Source organism: Necator americanus, chromosome III (genome assembly GCF_031761385.1).
Source record: "Necator americanus strain Aroian chromosome III, whole genome shotgun sequence".
In the NCBI taxonomy this organism is placed as follows: domain Eukaryota; kingdom Metazoa; phylum Nematoda; class Chromadorea; order Rhabditida; family Ancylostomatidae; genus Necator; species Necator americanus.
Window position 1 is genome coordinate 38,575,644 of NC_087373.1, and position 24,758 is coordinate 38,600,401.

The window sequence follows — 24,758 nt, forward strand, 5'->3', positions numbered from 1 at the left end:
AAAATTGATGTTTCTGATTTTAAGATCCCATCTAGGTCTTCTTTGACACAGGTACATAGTCCTCTTCCTGTTTTGCCAATGTACTCAGCCCCATAGGCGCTTAAGCGGTTGCGCTCGAAGCGGAGCGGTTGAGATAGTGGTTGAAATCGAGGTGGGACCATCGCGAGCTGCAGCAATGAACGTGCCCTCACTCGATCCTAACCGCTGCGCTTCACCGCGTCACTTCGAGCGCAGCCGCTCACGCAAGCACACAGTGCTTCATGTTGTTTAGCTCTATTAGTCAAAACAACACGAAGCACTGTGCGCTTGCGTAAACGGTTGCGCTCGAAGTGACGCGGTGAAGCCCAGCGTATAGGATCGGAGGATGGAGGGGACTCTTGCTAGCGCTATCCATCGCTCCTGTTCGCGATGGTCCTACGTCGGTTCCAACCGCTACGCTCGACCGTGCCGCTTCGAGCGCGACCGTTTACGTAACTGGACCCTGTTTCATGTCGTTTTGACCCTGTTATATCGTAGGGATGAAGGAGCGTAACTCTGACTCACAAGTTTGACTCGACTATAACTCCTGATACCATGTACAGAATCAGCAGACTTTTTTCGGATGATTGACGTCAATATCATCGATAAACTAACTTTTTCTACCGAGATTTTCGACAATGAGTCGTTCTCTGTGCAATGCATTAGTTGTTTTATACTATGGAGAAGTTACTTCTTAATAATTTTATACTCGGCACAAATATTCGCAACATTCTTTTTGTTCAGACGTTGTATTCGCCTTTTTGAGTTACTAAGAAAAAAAAGAACATAGAGCTGGAATCAGCGACGTTTTAGCTCCACCAAACTCTGTAAATAGACTGACTGGAAGTGGACAGTTAATTCCTATCATGCAATAATTCCAGTAAGAAAAAAGAACTGAAAATAGCCGAAGAGACGTTTTCTCCGCAATCCGTACGTCGAAACATTTCATTCGACGTCAGCTGCAGTCGGTGGTTTTATAAATAGATTAGTGATAAGGCTGATAACCCAAAACTTCCGATGCATTTCATAAGGTGATAGTTGTTGCGTTTCGAATTTTTATACTATTCTAAAACTAGCCTCCTATATCGACTAGAAACGACGACCATGACTATTACAATGTATGATGAATGTCCTCCCCATCGCACCATACCTCTAAATTATCCGACCCGCTCGTTGTGCACGTGCATTCGGGGAATTCTTTCTTGTTTTCTTTTTTTTTTTGAAGAGAGAAAGAGAGAGAGCACTGTGTTGATTTATACGTTTGTGTCCCATTTTCTATCGAGCGCCATTTTTGTCGCCTCTTTTTTTGTTTCTCTTTCTCTCCTTTTCGAGCTCTACTTTCGTTCCTCCGTTTTTCTCCCATCGATTTCACACTGTTTTCAAAACAATGGGATCTGAGGCGTTCTTTTTTCAGCTATGTTACGGCGTTCCTTCTTTACACTGTTCCAGCAATTCGTTGCACATCCTTCATGTTCACGAACCACACTTCGTGGACCATCTCCCGTTCTGAGGTAAGAGGAGATTTCAATCCTTTATTTTCTCCCAACAGAATTGTCATCATGGCTGTGATTATTTGAAAATCGATTCCTCACTCTTTCCCTCCACTCCGCGCCTTTTTTTTAGTTTCTAACGCGAAGTTTCAATCGTATTCCTTTCATTTCATTCCGCAAAGCTTCACCAAATAGGTCGCGACACCCCGAAACCATGGTAGTGCGGAGAAATTGTTTATGTAATCCAGTTCACATAGTTACTAGTTCACTTTTCTCTTCAGCTACATAGTTTATTTTTATCTTCAAAGAGAATGGAGTGATTATAATGTTTATTTTTTCAAAAGCACTTAATTATGGTCTCAGTTCCGTCCGCTGCCGACAGTTCCATGGCTCACGGCGGTTGTGTTCACAGGAAATGTCCCGACATGAGGAATTCGAACATCGACTCAATTCTTCTCGACGTCAGTTGCGAAAACGACGTCCATACCCTTCTGCTTTCGCGAAAAACGTAAAGTTTGTCACCACTTAATCCTTTTTTCGCGAAAAAAAAATTTTCTTTCATCGCTGAACATTTGTCGATATTGTAGTTACGACAACCTGAAGTTGTTGCGTTAGCTCTCTCCGAGTCTCTTGACTTAACGGCAATTTCAGCGGATCCTTCAATTTCCAATATGTTTGACGTTTCTTATATAGATGAAGGTGAGTGAATTAGGTACATTTTTTCTCATATTTTCATTTTTTTTCTGTTTCAGAGTTTGACGATGCGCTTCATCTAGTGAAAAAGTTGGAATACTCTATAAACCCTATTCAAATCAACGAGATTTTTGTCTTTCAGGATGGGGTTGTAGTGTTTTGGAATGTAGACCATGCTCAGGTGATCACCAATTTTTCATCTTGCGAAAGTCTGTGTTCCACGTAAATTCACGTACACCACGAACTACTGTAGAAATTCCCGCCCTTCTCTTTCTTCTGATGTTATTGTTAGACGGGTTCTCCGCTTTGAATTCATTATTCTCCATATTTTCGCTGTTCTCGCTACTAAAGACAGTAATTTTGGCGGACTAATATACGTCACGTGATGAATATCTGTTTATACCACATATATATATTTATTTATTTATTTATTTATTGTTTTCTTGTTCATTTCTTTTTGTACCCCTTTCTCTTCCAAGTTTTTGAAACTGATGAGAAAACTATGAACAGAAATAAAATTTGTCCCGAGCTTTTATGAGCTTTTAATTTGTCATTCATTGTAACTTTTGGCTCTGTATCGTCCATTTCTAGAGAGCACACACGATCCGCGATCTCGAACGGCACATGGATGGACCTTACGAATCGTCAATAACTATGGAAGAGCAAGACACTATGCCTTATTCACTTGTGGAAGGGTATGTTGTGAAAAGCTCTAATTTTAAACTTTAGATTTTATTACAGTGTGTGAGATATTTTTAAATAGATGTAAATTTGCTCTTCACTTTTCATTTCTTACAACTATTGCTCTTCATCTTCAGAAAGATTGAGTTGTGGCGCTTTAGTTTCCCCCTGTACAGTAATTTGTCACCTTCACTCTGAAAACTTAAAGTAGCCAGAGCTATTTCACTTAAAAATTTCCTTTCGATTTTTTATTCATATGCCTTTCATGTTTTGGGTGGTTTTTGCTTCATTCCTGATGTGTTTTAGTATTCAATATCTCTTCGCCGTGATCAAATATCGAATATTTCTGGATACTTTTTTTTTCAAAGATTGGATCTATACTACATCTGTTACTTGAAGTGTGGTGGTTCTCGTTGGTCTCTTAATAGCCGCTTTAATTGAATCGATTTTGCCAAATAATTTATTTCTAGAAGGAAACAAAGTTGTGTCATGTGCACCGAAGCTAAAAAAAAAGTGCGACGATCTTATTTCAGTGGCCAGACTATGATAAAACAGGATTGCTTCATGCTCAATGGAGAAAAACATGGTGCTGACCATCGCAAACTCGATAATGTTCTTGAACGATTCTCATTAAGTCAAGCCTTTGCCGCATCGGGTATGTTTTGTTTTTTTCTTGATGACGACTTTCGATAAAGTCTTTATTTTAACTCCTTACAGTTTTCTTACAGTGAAAGTAGGCGTTTGGGAAACTCTGTTGAATAATCTCGCTGAACCTCTCTCGGATACTACAAAGGTACTACTACGATTATACCGCCTTGAAAGTCGAATACTGTAACCCTGCTGCTAATACTGATTTTCAGGCACTTAAACAAGGTGTTATTCCTTGGAGTCGTAAAGAAGCGCTAAAGAAATCCGGAGAGTTTGCTGCGCTGCGGTAGGTTCACTTAATCTGCGTATTTGTTCAGCCTTTAGTTGCTCTTAAGTTGATTTTTTCAGACATTCCATAAATCTTGACTGTACTTTACTTAATCGCGATTTTTACTGGGATCATTCCCAGGTGGAAGAGTACTATTTGATGTCAGCACGCCACTTTATCTTAGCAAGACGTATAAGGTGATTTTTTTCCTTGACGTGTACAGTGCAATTTATTTCTGTTTTTGGTGTTTAGTAGCTTAAACCGACGTCTTGATTACTGCGAAGAACTGGTGAAGATGGTCGACAACATCTTGGCATTAAGACATGTAAGTCTTTTTTAACGTTATTCTATTGTTATTTTCACCTCTAAATTTTTTTCGCATTGGATATAAGCGAAAGGGGGTAAAAGATGGATCCGTTTCCCGCATTCACTCCTTCTCAAAGCGCTTTAACTGTTTTCTCCTGAATTTTTTGCACTAGATCTTTCTGTGTGCAGCTTTGCCTACATCCTTTACTATACACATTGATTTCGTTTCTGATCTTTGTTAATCAGCCTTTGTAGTGGAGAGATACAATTTCACCCTAAATATATTATTATTAAGGACATTAAGAGAAACGGAGTTTTTGCTATGGCGTCTATTTCTAGATTTGTCTTTGATACTATTCATACATCGCAACTGGAAGAAGTTGTTTTATTATAGAAGTTGTTATATCTATTTGTTTTGAAAAAAAAAATAGTTTTTTTGTTGGGAACTTGTAGGATGGCAGTTGGAGCTTGTCGGGCTTATTAAAAAAAACTGCTTCAAAAAGAACAATCCTAGAAAAATGTCCTCTGCCGACTGCCTGTATCCCCCATCCTCGTGCTGAATTTAAAGACTTTTCTTATTGTATCATAACTCTTCTAGGTGTTTCGAAAGGCATGTTGATAGGTAAAAGCTTCAAAACGATTTGAAATTGAAGTTTTAGTTTCTGTAATGTTCTTAAAAGTTCAATAACACGGCTTGAAATATTCGTATTCATAGAAAATAGCAACATAGAGAATAGTAGTTACATAAACTCCTACAAAGGAGTGGACAATTCTTGCTGCACCTTCAACTTTAAATTCCTTTATAAAAATGTTTTTGTCAGAAAATCACTTCTGAACTTACACATCCTCTGGTTTCCTTTAGGAGCAAAAGCATTCCCTTAGTCAGTGAGGTGAAAATACCCGTTATCTCCATGATAATTTTACTAGAACTAGTGACTTGAAACCAATCCTGACCAGAATCATTGCCAAGACGGAAACGAATGATACCAATCATATCAATGTCATCAATCAATAACACAACGTTTTTCACAGTTAATGTCGAGCAAACTGGATGATATTGCCCAAAAAAAAAGTATTAATGAAGTGGTAAGTGTTCCCCTAACGTTTTCGAAGTAAAATGATCTACAATTGTCGAAATACTGCTGCTCTCGAAGAGATACGAAGCTGTAAACATATGGGCTATGTTCATTTGTAGGGTCTCATATATTTCCGCAATTTGATAATGAATGTTCAATTCTCAGTGGTCTCAGGAGCCACTGCTATATTATTTTATTTTATTACAGTTATGGTGTTCCAAATTTTTTGTTTACTTACTTTGTCAGTATAACTGTTTTAGGCTTCTACTCTAGAATGGATGATCATAGTACTGATTGTTATTGAAGTGATTTTCGATCTGCTCCACTTCGCAGATAACTCACCAACTAAGGTTGTTATAGTAGAAAATCCGGAAGTAGATAGTAGGAAGTTAAATTGAGGAATTTAATTGTTTTTAATTTTTTACTTTCTTTAGAACTAATTTGTTTTCATTGTTTTTTCTCACTTTGTGATCTTTAGAAGCTCATTTGCTAGATTGCCGATTGTGTTAACTAGATTATAATTTAATTCTGACGTTTCTAATATATTCATAATAGTGGAGATTCTTGTTCGGTCTTTTAATGTACGATTCGTTCTACGTTGTTTTACCCTACAGTTTCATGTACCCTTCTTACTAAGAATTCGGTGCTGTGATTTGCGGTATTGTGAATTTTTTTTTGAGACTGCGGTGATCCTCCGCAATTTATTAGCACTATGAATTGATTGTAACAGTTAGCATTTATGCGTCACAAGTGGCTGTATTTGAGTAATTAAAATAGTTCAGAATACGTTTGAAAGATTTTTTAATTCTGTTGTTGTTGTTGTTGCTGTTTTAATGTACTAGTTTGTTGCTGTGATGAAAGAATTTTGAGTAAACGTTCGAAAAGAGGGGAAAAAATCCTTTTGATTGCCTTTTGAGGTATCTCCTCAACGTATCTTAAAGCGATTTCCCCTGGGAGATGGAAGGTGCTCGAAAGCAATCGCTCTTAATTGCTTCTCGTGGAGAAGGTGTCCGATTGACATTCTGTTTTCTATTGTACTCGTTACCTCATCGATTTCAATTCTTCTGTATGACAAGGCTTCAATGTATATATTTCGAATATTTTCTTCTAATACTTGCAGATTTTCAGTATGTTATCGCGTGTAGTGCCATCTGTAGCTCGTGCAGCATTAGTTCGTAGTTCGGTGAGACTCCTAACCACACAAGCTGGCGATGATTTCACTCTGAAAGAGTTCAGTGAAAAGTATTTAGGCTATCGCAAGGTAATTCTATTTCACTTATCCATCTATGGTTGTGGATCAGTTTGTTTTTGTATGATATAATTTTTCATTTTCTTCTTTCCTTACTTAGGCAGCATTTACGGAGAAGCTAGAGATTATTGACCCTAGCGCTGAACCTGCGCTTCCAATTTATCGTGTCACAGACATGCAGGGGAATATTATCGACCATTCACAAGATCCTAACTTAGACAAGGTTGGTGTTTTCTGCTTTGATTTGCTTTTTTTTTACTAAGACATGTACCAAGGATGCACACGCATCGATTATAGTAGGCTTTTTCTGCAAGTGCAAGTGCAAGAAATTTCTGCAAGTTATGGATGTTGGGAAAATGAATATTTCTTTGTTTACAATATCCGTGCTATTTCTTCTCTGAAATTTCAGGAGACTTCTTTGAAAATATATCGGGACATGACCCAGTTGAACGTGATGGATCGCATTCTCTACGACTCCCAACGACAAGGAAGAATCTCATTTTACATGACTAATTTCGGAGAAGAGGTGTTTTCCCTTACGTTTTGATCTCCTTCCTATTATTTCTGGACTCAAAATCGGATGATGCTCGATTCTTCATGGAATTATTTTGGTTCTAGGGAGCACACGTAGGATCGGCAGCTGCTCTGAATAATAAAGATCTAATTTATGGACAATATCGTGAAGTCGGAGTTTTAATGTGGAGGAACTTCCCACTTGAAAACTTCATGCATCAGTGCTATGGAAATCACAAAGATATAGGTGAATTCACCGACACATTCTTAGATGAAGCCGGATGTGTGCAGCTAGATCGGAGCGCGATGCGCCTTGGATTGGGGCAGAACACTTTGGGAAGGGATAGTGTCAAACAGGGAAAAATCATGTTTTGCAGCGCGTTCCTGATTGAACACATTTGGCGTAAATTACTTCCTTCTTATAATAATTAAGAATTATTGTTAAAAAAGCGATGAGATCTATCTCCGATGGGACCCGTGCAGATATCCAAATCATCCTCTTCATCTATTTATTGTAGGCAAAGGACGGCAAATGCCTGTACATTATGGCTCTACTGAGCATAATTTCGTGACTATTTCTAGTCCTCTAACCACACAGCTGCCTCAGGTATTCGATCTGTTCTTTTTTGTTTTTTTTTTTTTGTTCTGAAGGCCCTGAAGTATGCTTTATAGGCAGTAGGATCTGCATATGCATTCAAGCGCACTCCCAATAATGATCGTATTGTGGTTGTATATTTTGGAGACGGTGCAGCATCTGAAGGAGATGCTCATGCGGCTTTCAACTTTGCTGCAACATTGGTGAGAAATTTATTAATCTGTTCCCTTTAAATGTGATGTTGTGCTTTTCACGTGAAGCGAGAGCTTAAGAACTTACTTTTATTTACATTTTTATCCGTTTTTTCATTTGTCATAATCTCAGCGTGAAGTTGCATAGTTTGATTGTTTTGTAGGAAAAAAAACCGTTTTTGTCAGAAAAAGCGAAAACTGCTCGCTGCGATTATTCATGCCGGATACTCACTAGATCATTTGCCTCCAATGAGCGAAGAGACTGAATGACTTATTCTTACTTGTCAACTGGATTTACTTATCGACTGCTTTTGTTTATTGTTTGTAAATTTGCGTCGTAAATTTACTAACTTTCCAAGTGAGGCTTATGATTTAAAGGATAACGTGCCGCTGCGAACAACGCGAGCACACTTTTAAAAACGAATGAACGATGACTTGCACGATTTGATGAAATACTTTGCAGCGAATAACATTCGGAGACAAATTGTTCGGTAATAAATAATTTCTATGACTTTAGTTTTTCGTTCAGGACTGCCCTATCATTTTCTTCTGTCGTAACAATGGTTACGCAATCAGTACGCCAACTTCAGAGCAGTATGGTGGTGACGGTATCGCTGGGAAAGGACCCGGTTATGGTCTGCATACAATTCGGTTAGTTCTTTTGTTTTTGAGAAAGTTTGAAATTGCGTAGTGATTTTTTACTGCTGTAGTGTTGATGGAAATGACGTGTTTGCTGTTTACAATGCGACAAAAGCTGCTCGAGAGCTGGCTATAAAGAATAAGCCGGTTCTTATTGAGGCGATGACCTATAGACTGGGTCATCATTCAACTAGTGACGATTCAACAGTCTACAGGTAGGGATTTCATCTCTTACTTCTTCCGCCATTTAGGTTCAACAGGATGAAAGAAATATTTCATTTAGATCGCACGAAGAAGTGAAGGAGTGGGGCGATAAGGATCATCCAATTTCGCGATTCAAGAAATACATAACCGAAAAGGGGTGGTGGAATGAAGATGATGAAAAGAGCTGGCAGAAAGATGTCCGTTAGAAAATTAATGATTTTAAAGCGAATTTTGTGCAAACGTAGCCCAGAAATATCTTAATTTGAAAGAAAGTCTTATTAACTGGGAAGATTTCACTGCTATGGCGTGCTTATGATTGTACAGTATGGTTGCACACGGTCTTGGTTTTTTTTCTGGTTCCGGTATTTATTTCTTCAAGGATCTCACCCCAGTAAATCCACTATTTTAGTGCCGTAAACGGGTGTTGAAGGCATTTGGAGATGCCGAAAAAACAAAACTTTCTCACTACCATGACATGTTCGAGGATGTGTACAAGTAAGAGAGAATTTTCCTCAAAGGTACCATGGAAATTCACATGAATTTCAGGGAGATGACCCCGAGTTTGAAACGCCAACGCGATGAGTTCGATGCTCATATGGAGGAGTACAAAGAGCACTATCCAGTAGATAAATGCTTGCCTAAACAGGCGTAGAGGAGCTCGGTGTACTTTTGCAAGCAGTGAGATGTTATAGCTTACTTCTACGTATGTGCACATGGTGCTTGACTTAGGTAGTTCGTTCCGGTTCATTTATAATAACTTTGCGGGGACTTAGGTACTTTTGTCAGCTGATCTTGTTGACATTTATTCAGACTACACAGATTTCTATTGTTTTCCGAAATGGTTGTTGAAAAGTCTCATGAAAATTGGATAGAGTAGCTAAGGCTTGAAAGTCTAGAGATTATGTTCGAACAGTTATGAGAGTTAGCCGTCGTCCTTTGTCGCCTTATTGACCACATTTTTTTCCACTCATCATATCTGATGAATTAGATGTTAAGTGTTCATCTATATTCTAAGGGTATTATCCTTTGTTTAGCGCATGAAACTTCTTATGGCTGGAAGTTGGTGTTCAATAGAATGTTTTTTTTTTCAAAGATGTTTACTGTTCCTCTAATGCATATCATCTTTGTTTTTCACATATTAAAGAATGCGACTAAATGCGAGTTGTCGTGTTGGTGCGTGCGGTTTTTGCCGATATCCTAATTTAAAATGTTGGTTCATGTTTTCTCTGCTTTTTAGTGGAGTAATGATCTGATCTTGTATTTAGAAACTTCAGTGTTATCGGTGTTATCCACCATTCCATTTTTTGGTGAATTTGGTATTTGTATTGGTAAGTTTTTTCATTCTTGTTAAGGTGATCCATGCTGTGAAGTGTCTCGTTCGGTGGAAGTGAAAATTTTGAAAATTAAAGGCAATAAAATATGAAGTCTAGCTATTTCCATGTGTAGTCGGGGATTTGAAAAATTCCATACTCATCATGATCTGAAGAGGAACTCATTCTGCTTTCTTCTTATTTTCCTCTGTTTCTGTTTTGATTTCTTGAGATTTTACGTTTTAGTTGTTCATATTTTTTGCTTATTTTGCGAATAATTCTTTCGGAACACTGCTTTTCTGGGCTTGAGCTGAATATCACCCCATCTCTCCTCTGTAATTCAGTCATTCTTCTGATTTGTACAATCGATCGTGTTTTTTTGAGAATAAAATCCATAAGAGAGAAAACCAAAACTACAGACTTGAGAGGATAGGTGCGTATCACTGAGAGCGTCAATTTCAAAGCTTCAGACCAAAAACTATGTGCAGTTAGTGCGCAAATGTTATAGAGAAAGGATTTTCCAGAACAAAAATTCGAGTAAGGATTGCTTGGCTTGAAGAAGAAATTTAATATTTGATAGTTTGAGCTTTATTTGCTTCCCAAAGTGAAGACTACAGTAGTGAAGGACGAATTGCTTTTTGCTGGCATACAATGCATTTTTAGTCGACGTTTCCATGGTTAAGCCGTTGCACGTCGCATTCAATTGTGTTGGAGATTTTTTCGAAGTCGGAAGAAAAATAATTTTTACCACAGCTCGTAGCTTATTCCTTTAACTGCTTTTGGGTTTCACATTTCGAAGATTTTGACGTTGACTTCCCAATATTCTTATTGTAAGTTGGCCAAAATTGTATGGTTTGGTCTTTGAGCAGATCAAACCATATAGCTCAACAATCTCGGGTTAGTGTAAGAATTTTTTTTGAGATCTCTTTTGATGTTATTGTGGACTTTTCAATTTATCATTGTTTTCTGCGAATCTGTTTATTTGTAGGTCGTGTCGGAAGAAAAATAATTTTTACCACAGCTCGTAGCTTATCCCTTTAACTGCTTTTGGGTTTCACATTTCGAAGATTTTGACGTTAACTTCCCAATATTCTTATTGTAAGTTGACCAAAAGTGTACATCATTGTACTTAATGTAGCGATTCCATTCTCTCAGAATTAAAGGTACTAACCATACGTCATAGATAATTCATCCTCTTCAGATTTTTTTCCAAAATTTTCAGGTTTTAGGTCCTTGACCTTGTTTTGGTGGGAAATCTGTTGCTTTATTTTGAATCATGCTATTCTTTCTTTACGTGTCACGCTAGCATAATCCACTCTCAACTAATCATTTAGCTTATGGCGGACATGGGCGATAATCGCGAATCTGGTTTCCACCCCCCGTTATCTCTTTCCGTTTCGCTCAGTGATTAGCTTCTTCAACGAAATTTCAAACTGACATTTCCAGTTCCAGCGTATCGCTCTCTTTCTCTCTCTGTGTGGAGTTCACACTTATTTTTGAGCGATTGGTTGTTTATCGTGCGCTGGTATTGTGATGGTGGTTTACCTAGCTGTACAATCATGGTGAACATTGTTGCCATTGGTTTTTCCTGTGATCGCGATGTTTTGTTGGCGAATCTACACATATACAAAATATCGATTTCGAATAGATTTCTAGAATATCGAAGAGTTTTGTATCTTCCTCTGCTTGCTGAAGATCTTATTTGATAAACACGTTCACGTCGCATTTCTATCAGAATATTTAAGCCTTTTACGGCATGAGTATCTTTGGAATTATCTGATTTTCAGTTAATAGTAATTTGATGACAGTTTTCTGATTACTTTGAACAACAGCGATCCTAAAATGTTGATGTCGTGAAATATTTGCGCAAACGGGACTGCATTTTGTTCTTTTGACATCACTGCATATGACATCAATGACTCTATTCTCCTTCGAATGCAAATAAGTGAGATATTGTCTAAAAAGGGCAAAAACTGCTTTTTCATGTCGTTTTTCTCCGTCACCAGCGCTCACTGTTCTGAAGCAATTGAATAATTTATGAGCTACAATGATTCTGCTCGAAGAAAATGTTCTTGACTAAAGCAATCCATCCTGTAGCTTCTACCAAGTTCTGACACTAAGCTTTTTTTCTTGTTCTTAGGAATTCATAGCACATATATAGATGCGCTCTTTAAACTCGAAACTTCCTCTCTGTATGAGGTTGTTATGATAATTATGAAGACAGTGGCACCGGAATACCTATTTTCCGCCCCATTACAGTGAATGTCTGGTGTGGAAATTGCATTGTTTCTTGTTTCTTGTCCTTAATTTCCTTTTTTTTCTGACTGATGATTCTATTCTTTTACTCGGGAGTTGAAGGGAGGTTATCTAGAAATTTGAAGACACTTCACACCATGGAGAACACTTTAAAAAACCGAATTTATTGGCGGCATGAAGCAGAATTGCTTTTATAGGGTGCAGATCACTAATAACGAGCCCATGGAAGACGAAAATGAGGTTGGACTCCCTGCAAAAGGGATCAGCATGATAATCAAAGAAGTTCTGCCGGATATGCGAATTGCTAACGAATCCCGAGAACTTTTCGCTGCTTGTTGTGTAGAGTTTGTGAAGTATGTAGCAAGAGGAGCACAACACGTGAGCGGTCACGATCAACGGAAAACCATCTATCACGAGCACGTGCTGAAAGCGTTGCAATTGTTGCAGTTTCCACCAGATTACTGCGAGGCAGCCGATAGTGTACTTGGCGAGTGCAAGGTTGGCATTTCGACATCTTACTTGAAAATAACTTCTGGTTTTGTGAGGAACGAGTGGTTCCACATGAAAAAGTGATCTATTTGACTTGACTCCTTCATGGACCTTGAGAGAAACGCATGAAGGATCGGGAAGCTAGCTGTCCGGCAGCTGAATCGTATTTCTCACATGACACTAAGTGGTCATTGCAAGGTTTTAATGGCAACGTTCGATTACAATATATTGCTCTTTGGGAATGTTATTTGCAGAAAGGAACCTATTGTTTTGCGTGTTCTTTTTACATTACATCATTTTATAGTTAGGTCAAAACGACCTGAAACACCTAAGCAGCTGGGCTCGAAGCGACGCGGTCAAGTTGGCGGCTGCAATCGAGGTGGGACCATCGCGAACCGCAGCGATGAGTGGTTCTAGCAAGGGTCCCTCTTCGATGCTAACCGCCAGCCTTATCGCAGAGCGCATTACAAAAAAAATCGAATGAAATAGTAGTAAAATCTTTCATCTGTTGTATTTTTAAGTCTGTGTTTCAAGATGGAGGGGCACTAGCTGATCGATCATGTGAGATTCGTTTTCTAGCCAGATTCAGCTTTATTTTTGTAAATACGATAAGCTTAAGCAAAGAGTTTGGGGAATTGAAGGAAGAGAAATTTTGATGAATTCAATCACAGTGTTTTAATTTAAATAATATAGCAATTTGAAAATAAATGACACGCCCGTTTGAAAATAATTTTCAAAATGTTTCCCTGAGCTATCAGTATTGCGGCTTCTTACTTGAGGTGGCTGCTGAAAAACGTTTGAAACGGAAGAACTCCCGACTGGACAAATGTGGAATTCCTGAAGAGGAGTTGTATCTTATGCAACAACAACTTATCCAACAAGCTCGCGAACAGGATCCGGATCAACTACGCGCCCAAGTTGCAGCCGTACAACCGCTTGTTCAAGAACAACATGTGTTTGCTTCACAGCCAGTTCAGGATGACGATGAATACGACACATAAGATGGAGTTTGGTCTTTTTTCTCCTGGATTTGGGGATATTTTGGGTCCTGAAGGGGTTTCACAGCATATTTTGCCGCTATCGCATAGTCATTGTTCTCAATATGTTGTAATAAATCAAAGATCAACACGAATATCAAGCATTTTCTTCTTTCATTAAAATAACAAATGTCTAAAGTGAAACACATGACAAAGGAATCTTTTTTTTTTTTCGCTTGATTTTGTTACGCCTTTTCAGGTTTTCTTTTCTGTCTCTTACCTTTTTAGATCGTTCCTCTTTTGAATGATTTCTCTGTTTAATTAAATGCAGCATTCAAACATTACTGACTCTTACTATGATGTCAAATCCTACGGATCAAAAAATAGCGATAATATTGTCGTGCTATCAGCCACGGCTTGAATTTTTCACTTCAGCTTTTTTAAACAAGGAAATATTTTACGTCTTTCTTGAGAGGTATTTATCCTCATCGCGAGTGTTTTTTTTTCTTCCTTTTCGGGAGTTGTTTGATATGATTGTTGTGCGTGTTTTTTTCTACCATTTGTGTTCGAGTTAATGTGATTAAAATGTATTTTTTGATTATCCTGTGTGCATTTCATCTTACTGGTAGCTGTACCAGACGAGTTATTATTTCTACGCTCTTTTTTTTGCGGTTTGTTTTTGCTCGTAGGAGCATGGCTGGCCCCTATTGCGATTGGACAGTTTTCAAAATTTGTTAGTTTGTACTCCTATAGTCCTATGGAGTTTTCTCTATACGAAATTCGAGTGGTCTCATTTTTTTTTTGTTGCGAGAGGGTCGGATAGCAGAGAAGCTAACCATACAGTTAGTAATCTTCAGTAATCTGAAGACTTTCGAATCCGCTGAGTCCTTCGTGGGGTGCAAATTCATTCTTTTCCCCGTTTGTTCACTTAGATTTGTTCTCACTAGTAGCCATGGAAAACCCGAACGCAGCTATACTGAGAAGCTTAGCTGTGTCACAACAAAACAGATGACTGATGGTGATGAATGACGAACATTTAGTGGATACAATGCGCCCCATTTCAGATCGATCCATGCTTGCAGTGCGTCAGCTTCTGGCCGCAGAAACATCAGCGCTGGGAGTTCGAGCGACACTTCACAATCGCAGCTCTGTTCCACGTGTAGTTGACGATCGAGAGAAATCTCGTGCCTTCCCCTCCGACACCGGCTACGTCTACCGCTATCATCGTCCGGGAGTCGATGCCCTGCCACGAATTCCAGGCTGTCGAGTTCCAGTCGCGAAACCGCCGTATCGTATCAGCGATTCATGGTCTGAATCACAAGCGCGATTTGGTCAGAACGACTATATCGACCTGTTAGGCGATGGGCAACTGCATCCAGCCTTGCTACAGTATCATACACCGAAATGGTTGCGAGGATTTCCGGGACAACACCGTGCGAACGAACTGGTGAAGCTAATCCACTATCGGAACCTCTACTCCGAAAAGTTGAAACAGAATTCACCAAGAAGATGGCATGAGTTGTGCAAGAGAATCAAATACTTATTACAACATCACAACTACGAGAAACAAGATGAATTGTCGAGAGAACGTGACCTTGGACTTTGGGACGAAGAGCCAGACTACTTCTACAAAGATAAGTCTCGGCGGTCCTATAAGGATCTTGTTTAGAATTTTTGACTTAACTGTAGTTGATTTTTGTATAGAGTAGTGCTGATTTGAACAGATAAGAGTTTGTTCAAATGTGATGAATGGCGAATAGAATTGACTCGTTCTACGCACATTTTTGCTTTCTATCACTAAATATTACTGGGTTAAGCAAGACCTAAGGGATCCTTTCGTGGTTTCGAGTTTTCCACACTTGAATAACCTAATAGTTTAGTGATTGAAAGGATCCATATTGTAGTTTGTCAGAAAGTTGTGTTTTTCTCTTCGTTGAAGATTGTTGAGTAAATGGTTGTTATTAGAAGTGTTGATTAATGACAGAGATCGTAAAAATATGCCGTAAACTATTTCCTAAGAATTAATGATGGTGCAGTCGGTAAGCGTACAGTTTCCTATAGTTGCCTGTCTCTCTTTATTACTAAACAAAATCTGTTTGAATGACAGAGGACAGACAAACAACTGAATTAATCCCTGTAATCCAGATGTCAATAAGCTCAATGGGAGTGATTGATTGTCAGTGAGATGTGTACGAATATCGATGATTTTTTCGTTGCAGTGTTGTTGTTAGACATAGTCACAAGGCATAGTGCAAGAATGTTAAGATTGCGGAATTTCTTTCTGGACGCACTGTTTCATATGTAAATATTTCCTTCCCCAAATAAATATCATTCCTTCGCGAAACTTCTGGATTCTTATGCTAGAAGATTGATCCATGGAAACTGTGTTGATGTCGAAGTAGTATTATATTCTAATTTAGTTTTGCAATGGTGATGAAATATCCCTATCTTCTTCCTGTATCGCGTCGAAGCATTGTTACGAAGGGTTCCCCTATCACCAATTTACTCAAAACATCAACACCGGGGGTCGAACGGGACCTCATGGAAACCTCATGGAGTTGCCGTAGGCGGCCGCGCTCAACGATGTGCGATTGTCGGTACAAGTAGTTTCGAGCGAAAAAATGGGACCAACTCACTAGCTCCGGGTTGAGTTAGCTGTGGTCCAACCTCGATCGCAGTCGCTGCGACCACCGCGCCGCTGCGCCTGCGTCAGGCTTCAGGCGGTTTTGATCCTACTGTACGGGCACTGCCGTTCTACTTTTTTGCTTTATTTGCACTCTCTCCGCTACTTTGCGTCTTTCCATGCAACTCAAACTTTTTGACAGAAATGGGACACTGCTCGTTAATTCAAGCTGAAAAGAGGAGGAAGTCAACTTACATCCCACCCCAAAACTCGAAGTTGTTTTCCCTCTTTCCTTTTGTCTTTTTTAAAGTCATTTTCTACCTTTTTTTCGAAACTCCCGGGAGAACGAAGCTGAGGAAGCAAAAAGTCGCACTTAAAATCAATGAGGGAGCCCTATTGGCTGCATGTACACCTTCTCCGAGCAATATACAAGGGATCTGGTGCTTCAGGAAATCTATAACACTCGTTTTGGTACACAAATTGGAAAAAAGTAGTTGGTACGAGCAGTTTTCGTGACTTTACGATTTATCCGTACAGCTTATGCTTGGATCTTCGTCTATGGAGTACTCATCGGTAATCAATTTGATCACTGTTCGTCGTCTACGAAGTAATCACTGATTTTCATCTGCTGTTCGTCTTTTGTGGTTTTCTGTTTACTGTATTTTCGCGCAGGTAATCTAAAAGATCGTCAGTTCATACACATATTGCTTTAGTTGGGTCAAAACGACGTGAAGCACGGACAGTGGCGTAAGCGGATGCACTCGAAGCGGTGTGATGGGGCGTAGCGGTTAGGATCGTGTAAGGATCCTCGCTACCGCCACCCATCTTTGCAATCCGCCGTGACCCCACCCCGATTCCAATCGCTGCCTCCACCGCACCGCTTCGAGTGCAGGCGCTTACGCAGCTGTCCTTGCTTCAAGTCCTTTTGACCCAACTATAGAACGTGAAGAACGTGAACATGCTCTGCAGAAACTGCGAAAAGATTCGTACCGTCACTGTTCTAAGATCAAGGGAAAAATCAACCAAAATCTACGTATCTAGGGGATATTTTACATTCTTGGACCGTTCGTCTTTTTTTCTTCGTTGGTGCGTACTAATAATAGCATCTGATAGCTGATTCACGTCTCTCCGGCTATTACTGGTTTTGGAATCACTGCCCTTCAGTTCTTACTCCTTTGAACTGTTAATTCTTTCCTTCATCCTTCCTTGGTATCTCTGCTCGAAAATGATGTAGTTCCCAATTGATCGGAAAACTAATAGTAGTCTTGGTCGATTTTTCAAGAAGTACGACCTAAGTTTACAACGAAAAGATTCAAAGAAGGTGGAGGTTGGGAAATGTCGATGTAGTTTTCTATTTCTACGCAATCAATATTAACACAAATGAGAGGGGGGTTGAGAGGAGGAGGGGGACACCAAAACTGCTCTAGTCGCTACCTGAGCAGGTGGGTAACGATTAGGGCACAAAAATGAGCGCGAAGCAGTAGAGCGCAATGCGTATGAATACCACACTGGGCAGCTAGTCGTAGGGGAAGTAAGGGATTCTGCAGAAACCCCGAAAAGATGCGCGTATCGTCACAGTTCCAAGATTTTAAAAACGAAACTAACAGGAAATTCTCTCCAAGACCTCTCTTCTTGAAACCTCGGCATTTAAGAGTGTATTTATGTTTTTTTGTTATGTGAATGAGGTTCGGGTGATACTTTTTTATTTGCCTGACGTTTCGAGGAAACGTTTTGTTTAACGACTTTTTTAAAGGTCAAAGGAAATTCTTTCTTTTTTGAGTACCTTCGCTAAAAAAAGAAAACCAACATCCAAAGTGAAGGAGTTTGACAGCCAGGGACCGACAGCGCTACGACATCAATACGGATGATCCGAATAGGACCGCTCAGGGGATAAAGGCTATAGTCAGGTCAAAACAACATGAAGAACGTCGGTGTGGCGCAAGTGGTTGCGCTCGAAGCGGTGGGGTGAGCGGGACAGCGAAGTGAAGCACAGCGCTAAGGATCGAGTGAGGACCCCTTCTACCACCGTTCGTTGCTTCACGTGCTTCAGTTCACGATGGTCCCACCTCAATTCCAACCGCTATCTTCACCGCGCCGCTTCGAGCGCAGCCGCTTACGCAATTGAACCGTGCTCCATGCGGTTTTGTCCAACATGTCCTTATTGAACTGTACTCGACATGCACTTTATGGTACGAAAAAAAAAACGTTCATAGGACGCAACGGCCGTTCCTGAGAGTCAAATGCGAATTATTACGGAGAAATCATATCTCAGGACATTTTTGGTTTCGTTAGGAGTGGTACATGATATGAGATCTAGCTGTTCGTTTCCACTAAGCGTTTTTGAAGAGTATGGTAAAGTTAAAGCATTAGTGGTTCTTGCTCTATCCTCCTCTTTTTCCCTTAGTAGCTCTAGGTTTTAGGGTCCCAACTGACTCAACTATTCGCTTCTAGCGATGACCTGTCAATTAATGAATTATCCGTTTCTCAAATGCTTCTCAAATGGTCAAATTGGGAAGACACGTGACGGTTAGGAACGCTCGGTCTTTGCGCTCCATGCACGTTTTTTCTGGCGCTCCAAGTGCAAGTCGAGTACAGTTCAATAAGAGCATGGTTATGTGCACCCCGCCCCCAAACTGTACTTTGCGCGCCATGCCTCCAGGTATTGAACCAGAACGGACGTTAGATTAGGAAGAGGTAACGATTGTGTGACGCGTTCGATTCGATCGATATCTAGCCGATCGTAACTATCATTTCGGATCAAATCTATCTGCATCCGCATTGATTTCTACGCATAGGTTGCGCTCTGTCCGTAAAGGCCTCTCGCTTTCTCTCCTTATCAGGGGGGTGCTGATTAGTGTTTACCCCCGGTATCATATTGCCTAGGCTAGCAGGCTGCTCTTAGGCCTATATTCTCACTATTCACCGCTTCTATATGTTTATTCCCTGGGATAATAACAGCATTTGATTTGCGTTTTTTATTTGAATTCGTTTGGAAGTTGGATAAATGTTGAATTCTTTGCGGTGGTATTCTCTTTTCTCGGAATTTTACTGGATTTCTTCTATTTCTTCACCGCTTCCATATGTTACCAGGAATAATAACAACATTTAGTAGTAACATAATAGTTATAATTAATAACAATGTCATAATATAATTATATAATTAGTAATAATAGCAATTTTTTATTCGAATTCGTTTGGAAATTGAATATATCTTGACTCCAAGACAGTGCTACTCTCTTCTCACGGTATTTTATTAGGAATTTTCTGAAAAAAAGCTATTTATGGATTGAAAATCGTATCGAAATAGTTCGGACGAGTTTGTACGTCTATTTCTTCACCGCTTCTATACATTCCCAGGAATAATAACAACATTTAAATTAAGTTTTCCATTTGAATTCGTTCGGAAGTTGGATAAATGTTAACTCCGTGACAGTAATTTCCAATTCTCACGGTATTTTATTAGGAATTTTCTGAAGGAAAAGCAAGTTGTGGACTGAAAATCACATGGGAGTAGTTCCGACGAGTTTGTGGGTATCCATATCTTCATGGTCATGAAGTCTTTCGTATTTTCTTCATGCTCTCGCACAGATGATTCGCCTATAATGTTTAGTTCGAAGAGTAATTATTTACGTCTCACGTTTATTTATTTATGATATTATTATTATTACTATTACTTTTTGTTATTATTATTATTATTATTATTATTATTATTATTATTATTATTATTATTATTATTATTATTATTATTATTATTATTATTTCCCGTATATTCCACGTCAGGATAGAAATTAATTTAATTTTTATTAGAAAGCATGTCTTATGTACTCTAATAGTATATGTTTTATAGATGGTAATTTCGTATTAAAGGAACTCGAATATGTTTTCTTTTTTTCTGTTAGCACCACCAGGATCTCGGCTACCCGGCGTTTACAAATCGATAATCGAGGTTTAGTGCGGCCGAGATCGTAGTATCGATATGAGCGAAACGTCTCATACCTCGTTAATAAGTTTTTTTTTTCTCTCAACTCATATTACTTCGTGTTCTTTGCCGAGTTTTTTCCACGACGACTGGACCCATTAATTTCTTCTTCTTCTTCACGTTGTCCGTCACATTTAGCAGTTTTTGCCGTAGCAGTTTATTATCAGAAATCAGTGTCTCAGGGGATGGTTGTCAAGGCCAGTTGCTTCTAACAATCGGTGTTACGTTTCTCTTCGTGTCCTTGAGTGTGCGTGTGCGTGTGTGTGTGAAAAGATGTGAAAGATCATTGCATAACATTTCGCATATCGTTGGTTTCAGAACTATTTTATTCAACTTTGTGTGTTAAAAGGTCAGATTTATCCGTAGAATGAATAAATCTTACCTTTTAACACTCAGGGGATGGTTGTCAAGGCCAGTTGCTTCTAACAATCGGTGTTACGTTTCTCTTAACGTGTCGGTGTGTGTGAAAAGATGTGAAAGATCATTGCATAACATTTCGCATATCGTTGGTTTCAGAACTATTTTATTCAACTTTGTGTGTTAAAAGGTCTTCTAAAATTTTTGATTTTCTTCTTACTTTCTTTGTGGCCATTAAAAAAAACGAGAATTATTTGTACGGAAGGAAGTAATTAGATTTTAGAAGTTCATATCTAAATCTTACTGGATTATTCTACTTATTACTATTACTTATTAATTATTTTATATTACTTATTACTAATTTACTATTACTATTACTTTATTTACTTATTACTTATGATTACTTATTTCAAATATTACTGGATCGTCACTTGTTTATTTAATATTTTCTTAAACCTTCGGTTCTCTAATTTATTCTGATTCAGTTGTCTGATTAATTAATTTTTCTGTTTGAAATTTGAAATTTGTAGACATATAGCGTGAAAGTTTCCCAGTTGCAATTCCATTGGCAAACAGGCCTTGTAAGATGTATTGTCATCCAGAACAAGTGTATCTTACACTCCCGGAAATGATGTGTCCCTTGTAAACGATAGAAAAAGTGCTCCACTGTCAGATTTTTTTATTACGACCGGTGATCACTAAATAAATATTGTTTACTGATCGAAACAGTTCGAGACGAGGAGTGCAAGCTTTATGTGAAGCTGATAGACGATTCGCAAATATTATGGCAGAGATTGATTGTCGTTTAATTCATACATAAAGCATTCTTTATAGGGAAACATGTTTCTTTGTTGATGTGAATTGTTCAGGAAAATGTATAGGCAAACATATTTAGGCTGGCTGCGGCAAAAGCAAACAACCTTATCATTCGTTTTCGCCGAGTGAAATAGGCCGAGTAAAGCTTGTACCGAAAATTGTATCGATAAAGACATCTTTCTAACTGTATTGCTTACAAAAATAAGAGTTTTTTCTTCTCTGACATATTTGGAACGTCGTCGTTTCCCTTCAGGGGCCTCACGGGCATAAATCAAAGCGAAGACGAGTGAGTAGATGGAGCTCGGCAGACGGCTACCGTTTAGTCACCTGTTTTCAGTTTGACTTCTATCCTGTACTACTCGTTTATTTTTCGCTATCTTCCCTAAGGCGTACGTACGTACTGCGTGCCATTGCTTCGAATTCCAGCATGTTCCATTAAAAATTGACGTTTAGCCGTCGATATTGGCTGTACAATGATCTAGGTCATGAGATATCATTACATGAGCCGTTAAAACGATGACATTCTCACAATGTGACCTGTGACAAATTCTGTTGTACTTGTATTTGTTTGCCGACATCAGAGACTGGCACTAACAGTTTGGATTGCTGGTGTTCTACGAGGGTAAACAATCGGCATCGATCAGATGGGTCTTAAACCCGTGGGGTTTCGGTCACTATACGTACGTGCGCTCATGTAGCCGCCACTTTTTGCTCATCACTTACTTTTTTCTCCGGATAAACGAATGTTGCAATTGTTCTTTTTCATAAATAACTGTAGCTATACTTAGAACGTGCTTGGTTAGGTTGGACTTATGTTTTTAAGCATCAACTTCTCTTAAAGGCATCACCAAGAAAACCATTCTTAATTGTAAAAAACGGCCCGGGATATTGTTTTGGCGACATTTTGTACAAGAGGTTCGAGAGCGCGCCAGTCCGGCGTCCCTTCCAAACCACCCAGATCGTGTGCTAAGGCATCAGAGACTACTACGAATCTGACGTGATGAGGAAATCCGCGCGAAAAACTACAGGTGAGATTGTAGTTTGCTGGATACGAAGTGGTTCCGCTCATTTCCCCCCCCCCCCCTTATGTTTTTAAGCCCCCTAAACGTCGTAAAAAAAAGCGGCGTGGGAACCGCCTAAGTCCCTACGATACACGTTTGACCGCTTGATCGTGGACGCGGCGCGTTCTAATCTATCTCGGAAATAAAGTGTTTCCACGCCGTTTTTCAGTACGACGAGGGAGAATTGAGGCCACTTTCATACTCGTAATGAACACCGAACTCTATATTTCCCCGCAGAAACGACAACATCGTCAGTTTCGTGATATGCGGTGCCTAACGTGATACCGCTTAACGACCATAGCTGATCTTCTCCAGGGTTAGAGGCGACTCTTTCAATTGATATCGAATTTTGCGGATAAATCGTTCATTTATGAGGAAAAATATAGGAAATGAGCCTATAGCATGAATATATTAGTGTGATTATGTTGGTCCTCGGTATCTTTGTTATATTCGGATTCACCTGGACTCGTTTTAGGACGGTCCCTCAGTGTTCACATCGAAATGTCTCCTTAGAGTTGTCGAGACACAAACAGATTGTCCACATTTTTTCCCATTTCATCTCCATTTCAAAGGAAACGGAATCAAATTATTGTAATGAGATACTAATGATGAAACTACTATGAAATAGACTTTTGTTTGTTTCTGTCGTGAAAGAGACAAAGCGATGATCAATAGCGTCTGCCAGAATCGATTGGATATTGTTCGCGCATCTGGGGAAATACAGTCAGATCTCCAACAGCCATCAGTCACTAATGTGGTCGTGATTGTCTGCCCTTTACTTTCTTACAAGGACAAAAGTATTGAAAGGTCTCGAGAAGAAAATGAAGCAAAAGAAAGCGTAGAAAGTAATAAGAAGTATAAGTAGACTATAAGAATACATGAATCATCTCTTGTTTTTTCAATCAGCACTAACTCCGAGTTTCAGGACTTCATCGGAAACGTTAGCGTTCGTTTCAGAGCCATTTTTCACCAGACCTTTAATCCTTCACATGTAGTGGCCATCTATCGAAACTAGTTGAGCTAATAGGCTGCACTGGTTTTTCTTCTCGGGACATTTCTCATAATTGATGGATGTGATTTTTGCAGTAGTCGGTTGTTATCTAGTTTCATAGGGAAAATTATTCGCGTATCGATCAAGGTATGCGTCCTTTAAAGGTATCACCCCACGAATCTGAGGTGGTACGGATTCCAGGTGAAGTATTCGTGTACGGGTTGGGAGACTATGGAGAGGGGTGTGATTCCGTCCATTTCTTCCTAATTGCCGTAAAAAATGGCCCGGAATATGCGGCGCCGCACAGGACTGGCGCGCTCCAATCGAACTCCTTGTGGAAAATAGTGCGCCGGAACGCCCGAAGCAGTATCTTCCGGGCCGTTTTTTACGGCAGTTAGGAAGAAATGGACGGATCCACCCCCTCTCCTTAATCTACGATCCCGTATACGAATACTCCACCGGAAATCCGTACCCTTCCAGATTAGTGGGGTGATGCCTTTAAAGTACTTCTTCCTCTCATTTTTTTTTGTGAAGCTGTGTAAGAAATAATCATAGTAAGGCATCTTTAATTTGACGAGAAGCAGGACACTGTGAGTTTTTTTTTGTAAGACTGTAATGTTTGCAAACTGTACTGTTTATTTTACATTCTAATGGTTCTATTCATCTTATGTCGTTTCTTTTTCTTCCCGTGGTGCATGGCACTGTTGTGAGATAAGATTAATGAGAGATAAACTGTGATGGAATAGCGGCCAATTAAAGAACAGAATTGCCAATACTTTTTTTTACTGTGTGTGGTTAGGACTCCACCTCCTCTCGAAATAGTTGCTGTCTGTTTGACAGAGGAAGAGGATGAAACCAAGCGAGCTCCCAACCGTCTTCGGTTCCCTGCTGAAAGTCGTTTACACAAAGCAAGTAAGGTTTCTTTTAAAGCATTGTTTTCAATAATATTCAAAAGTTAGGCGTTAATCTAGAAAAAAAAAACTTGGATTTCAATTGAATAGTTCTATTCGGATTCAAAGTTAGACGACAAATCCAAGAACCACAAGGATTTTTTCCACTTATTTCCAATACCTGTTTAGTAATTTTGTTAGTCTTTTTAGAATCTGAGGAACAAAACAGTTAATTGTTGGTTTAAATGTGTTATTTTTACACAGTTCAACTTGTTATTCATTTGCAAAAGAATATCTGCTTTCTTCATTATGTATTTTCTTGTTCACGTCATACTTGTGGCGCTCTGGATAGATAGTAACGTTGTAACAGAGCGATGAAAATTATCTAAAACTGGTTGGATGTGGAGTTCCGAAATCCTTTTATTTGGAAACATCTAT

General features: G+C 39.2%; 4 protein-coding genes across 8 annotated transcripts in view; all 4 read left to right on the forward strand.

Moving 5' to 3' along the window:
• Window positions 1–1,434: 1,434 nt before the first annotated feature.
• On the forward strand, window positions 1,435–12,349 carry RB195_012291 (uncharacterized protein; the record flags this gene model as incomplete). 3 transcript variants are annotated; one of them, XM_064194083.1, is made up of 25 exons in its annotated part: window positions 1,435–1,529; window positions 1,872–2,016; window positions 2,096–2,207; window positions 2,261–2,382; window positions 2,793–2,896; window positions 3,416–3,537; window positions 3,611–3,675; window positions 3,743–3,816; window positions 3,879–3,995; window positions 4,051–4,123; window positions 5,441–5,530; window positions 6,098–6,186; window positions 6,309–6,441; window positions 6,530–6,652; window positions 6,839–6,955; window positions 7,048–7,189; window positions 7,461–7,549; window positions 7,615–7,740; window positions 8,258–8,379; window positions 8,439–8,582; window positions 8,651–8,768; window positions 8,981–9,066; window positions 9,118–9,193; window positions 9,837–9,899; window positions 12,335–12,349. In XM_064194083.1, 25 exons carry the CDS (start codon window positions 1,435–1,437, stop codon window positions 12,347–12,349), a joined length of 2,562 nt encoding a protein of 853 aa, XP_064051664.1. The 3 variants fall into 3 exon arrangements, with proteins under 3 accessions (XP_064051664.1, XP_064051665.1, XP_064051666.1); XM_064194081.1 differs by lacking the exons at window positions 6,098–6,186; window positions 6,309–6,441; window positions 6,530–6,652; ... (9 more) ...; window positions 9,837–9,899; window positions 12,335–12,349 and having other exon boundaries at window positions 5,441–5,578; XM_064194082.1 differs by lacking the exons at window positions 1,435–1,529; window positions 1,872–2,016; window positions 2,096–2,207; ... (9 more) ...; window positions 9,837–9,899; window positions 12,335–12,349 and having other exon boundaries at window positions 6,310–6,441; window positions 9,118–9,223.
• Window positions 12,209–13,627, forward strand: RB195_012292 (uncharacterized protein; the record flags this gene model as incomplete). Of its 2 annotated transcripts, XM_064194084.1 has the most annotated exons (3): window positions 12,209–12,243; window positions 12,335–12,635; window positions 13,406–13,627. In XM_064194084.1, 3 exons carry the CDS (start codon window positions 12,209–12,211, stop codon window positions 13,625–13,627), a joined length of 558 nt encoding a protein of 185 aa, XP_064051667.1. The 2 variants fall into 2 exon arrangements, with proteins under 2 accessions (XP_064051667.1, XP_013300588.1); XM_013445134.2 differs by lacking the exon at window positions 12,209–12,243 and having other exon boundaries at window positions 12,360–12,635.
• Window positions 13,628–14,675: 1,048 nt separating this feature from the next.
• On the forward strand, window positions 14,676–15,272 carry RB195_012293 (uncharacterized protein; the record flags this gene model as incomplete). Its single annotated transcript, XM_013445133.2, has 1 exon — window positions 14,676–15,272. The coding sequence occupies one exon, from the start codon at window positions 14,676–14,678 to the stop codon at window positions 15,270–15,272; it is 597 nt and encodes a 198-aa protein (XP_013300587.2).
• A 9,007-nt stretch (window positions 15,273–24,279) lies between these two features.
• The window catches only part of RB195_012294 (uncharacterized protein), a gene marked incomplete at both ends in the record, with an annotated part of 57,731 nt that continues 57,252 nt past the window's right edge, over window positions 24,280–24,758 (forward strand). For both annotated transcript variants that reach the window (XM_064194086.1, XM_013445132.2), the window contains one exon: window positions 24,280–24,342. In XM_064194086.1, the coding sequence (XP_064051668.1) occupies window positions 24,280–24,342 (63 nt within the window). The remainder of the gene's footprint in view (window positions 24,343–24,758) is intronic.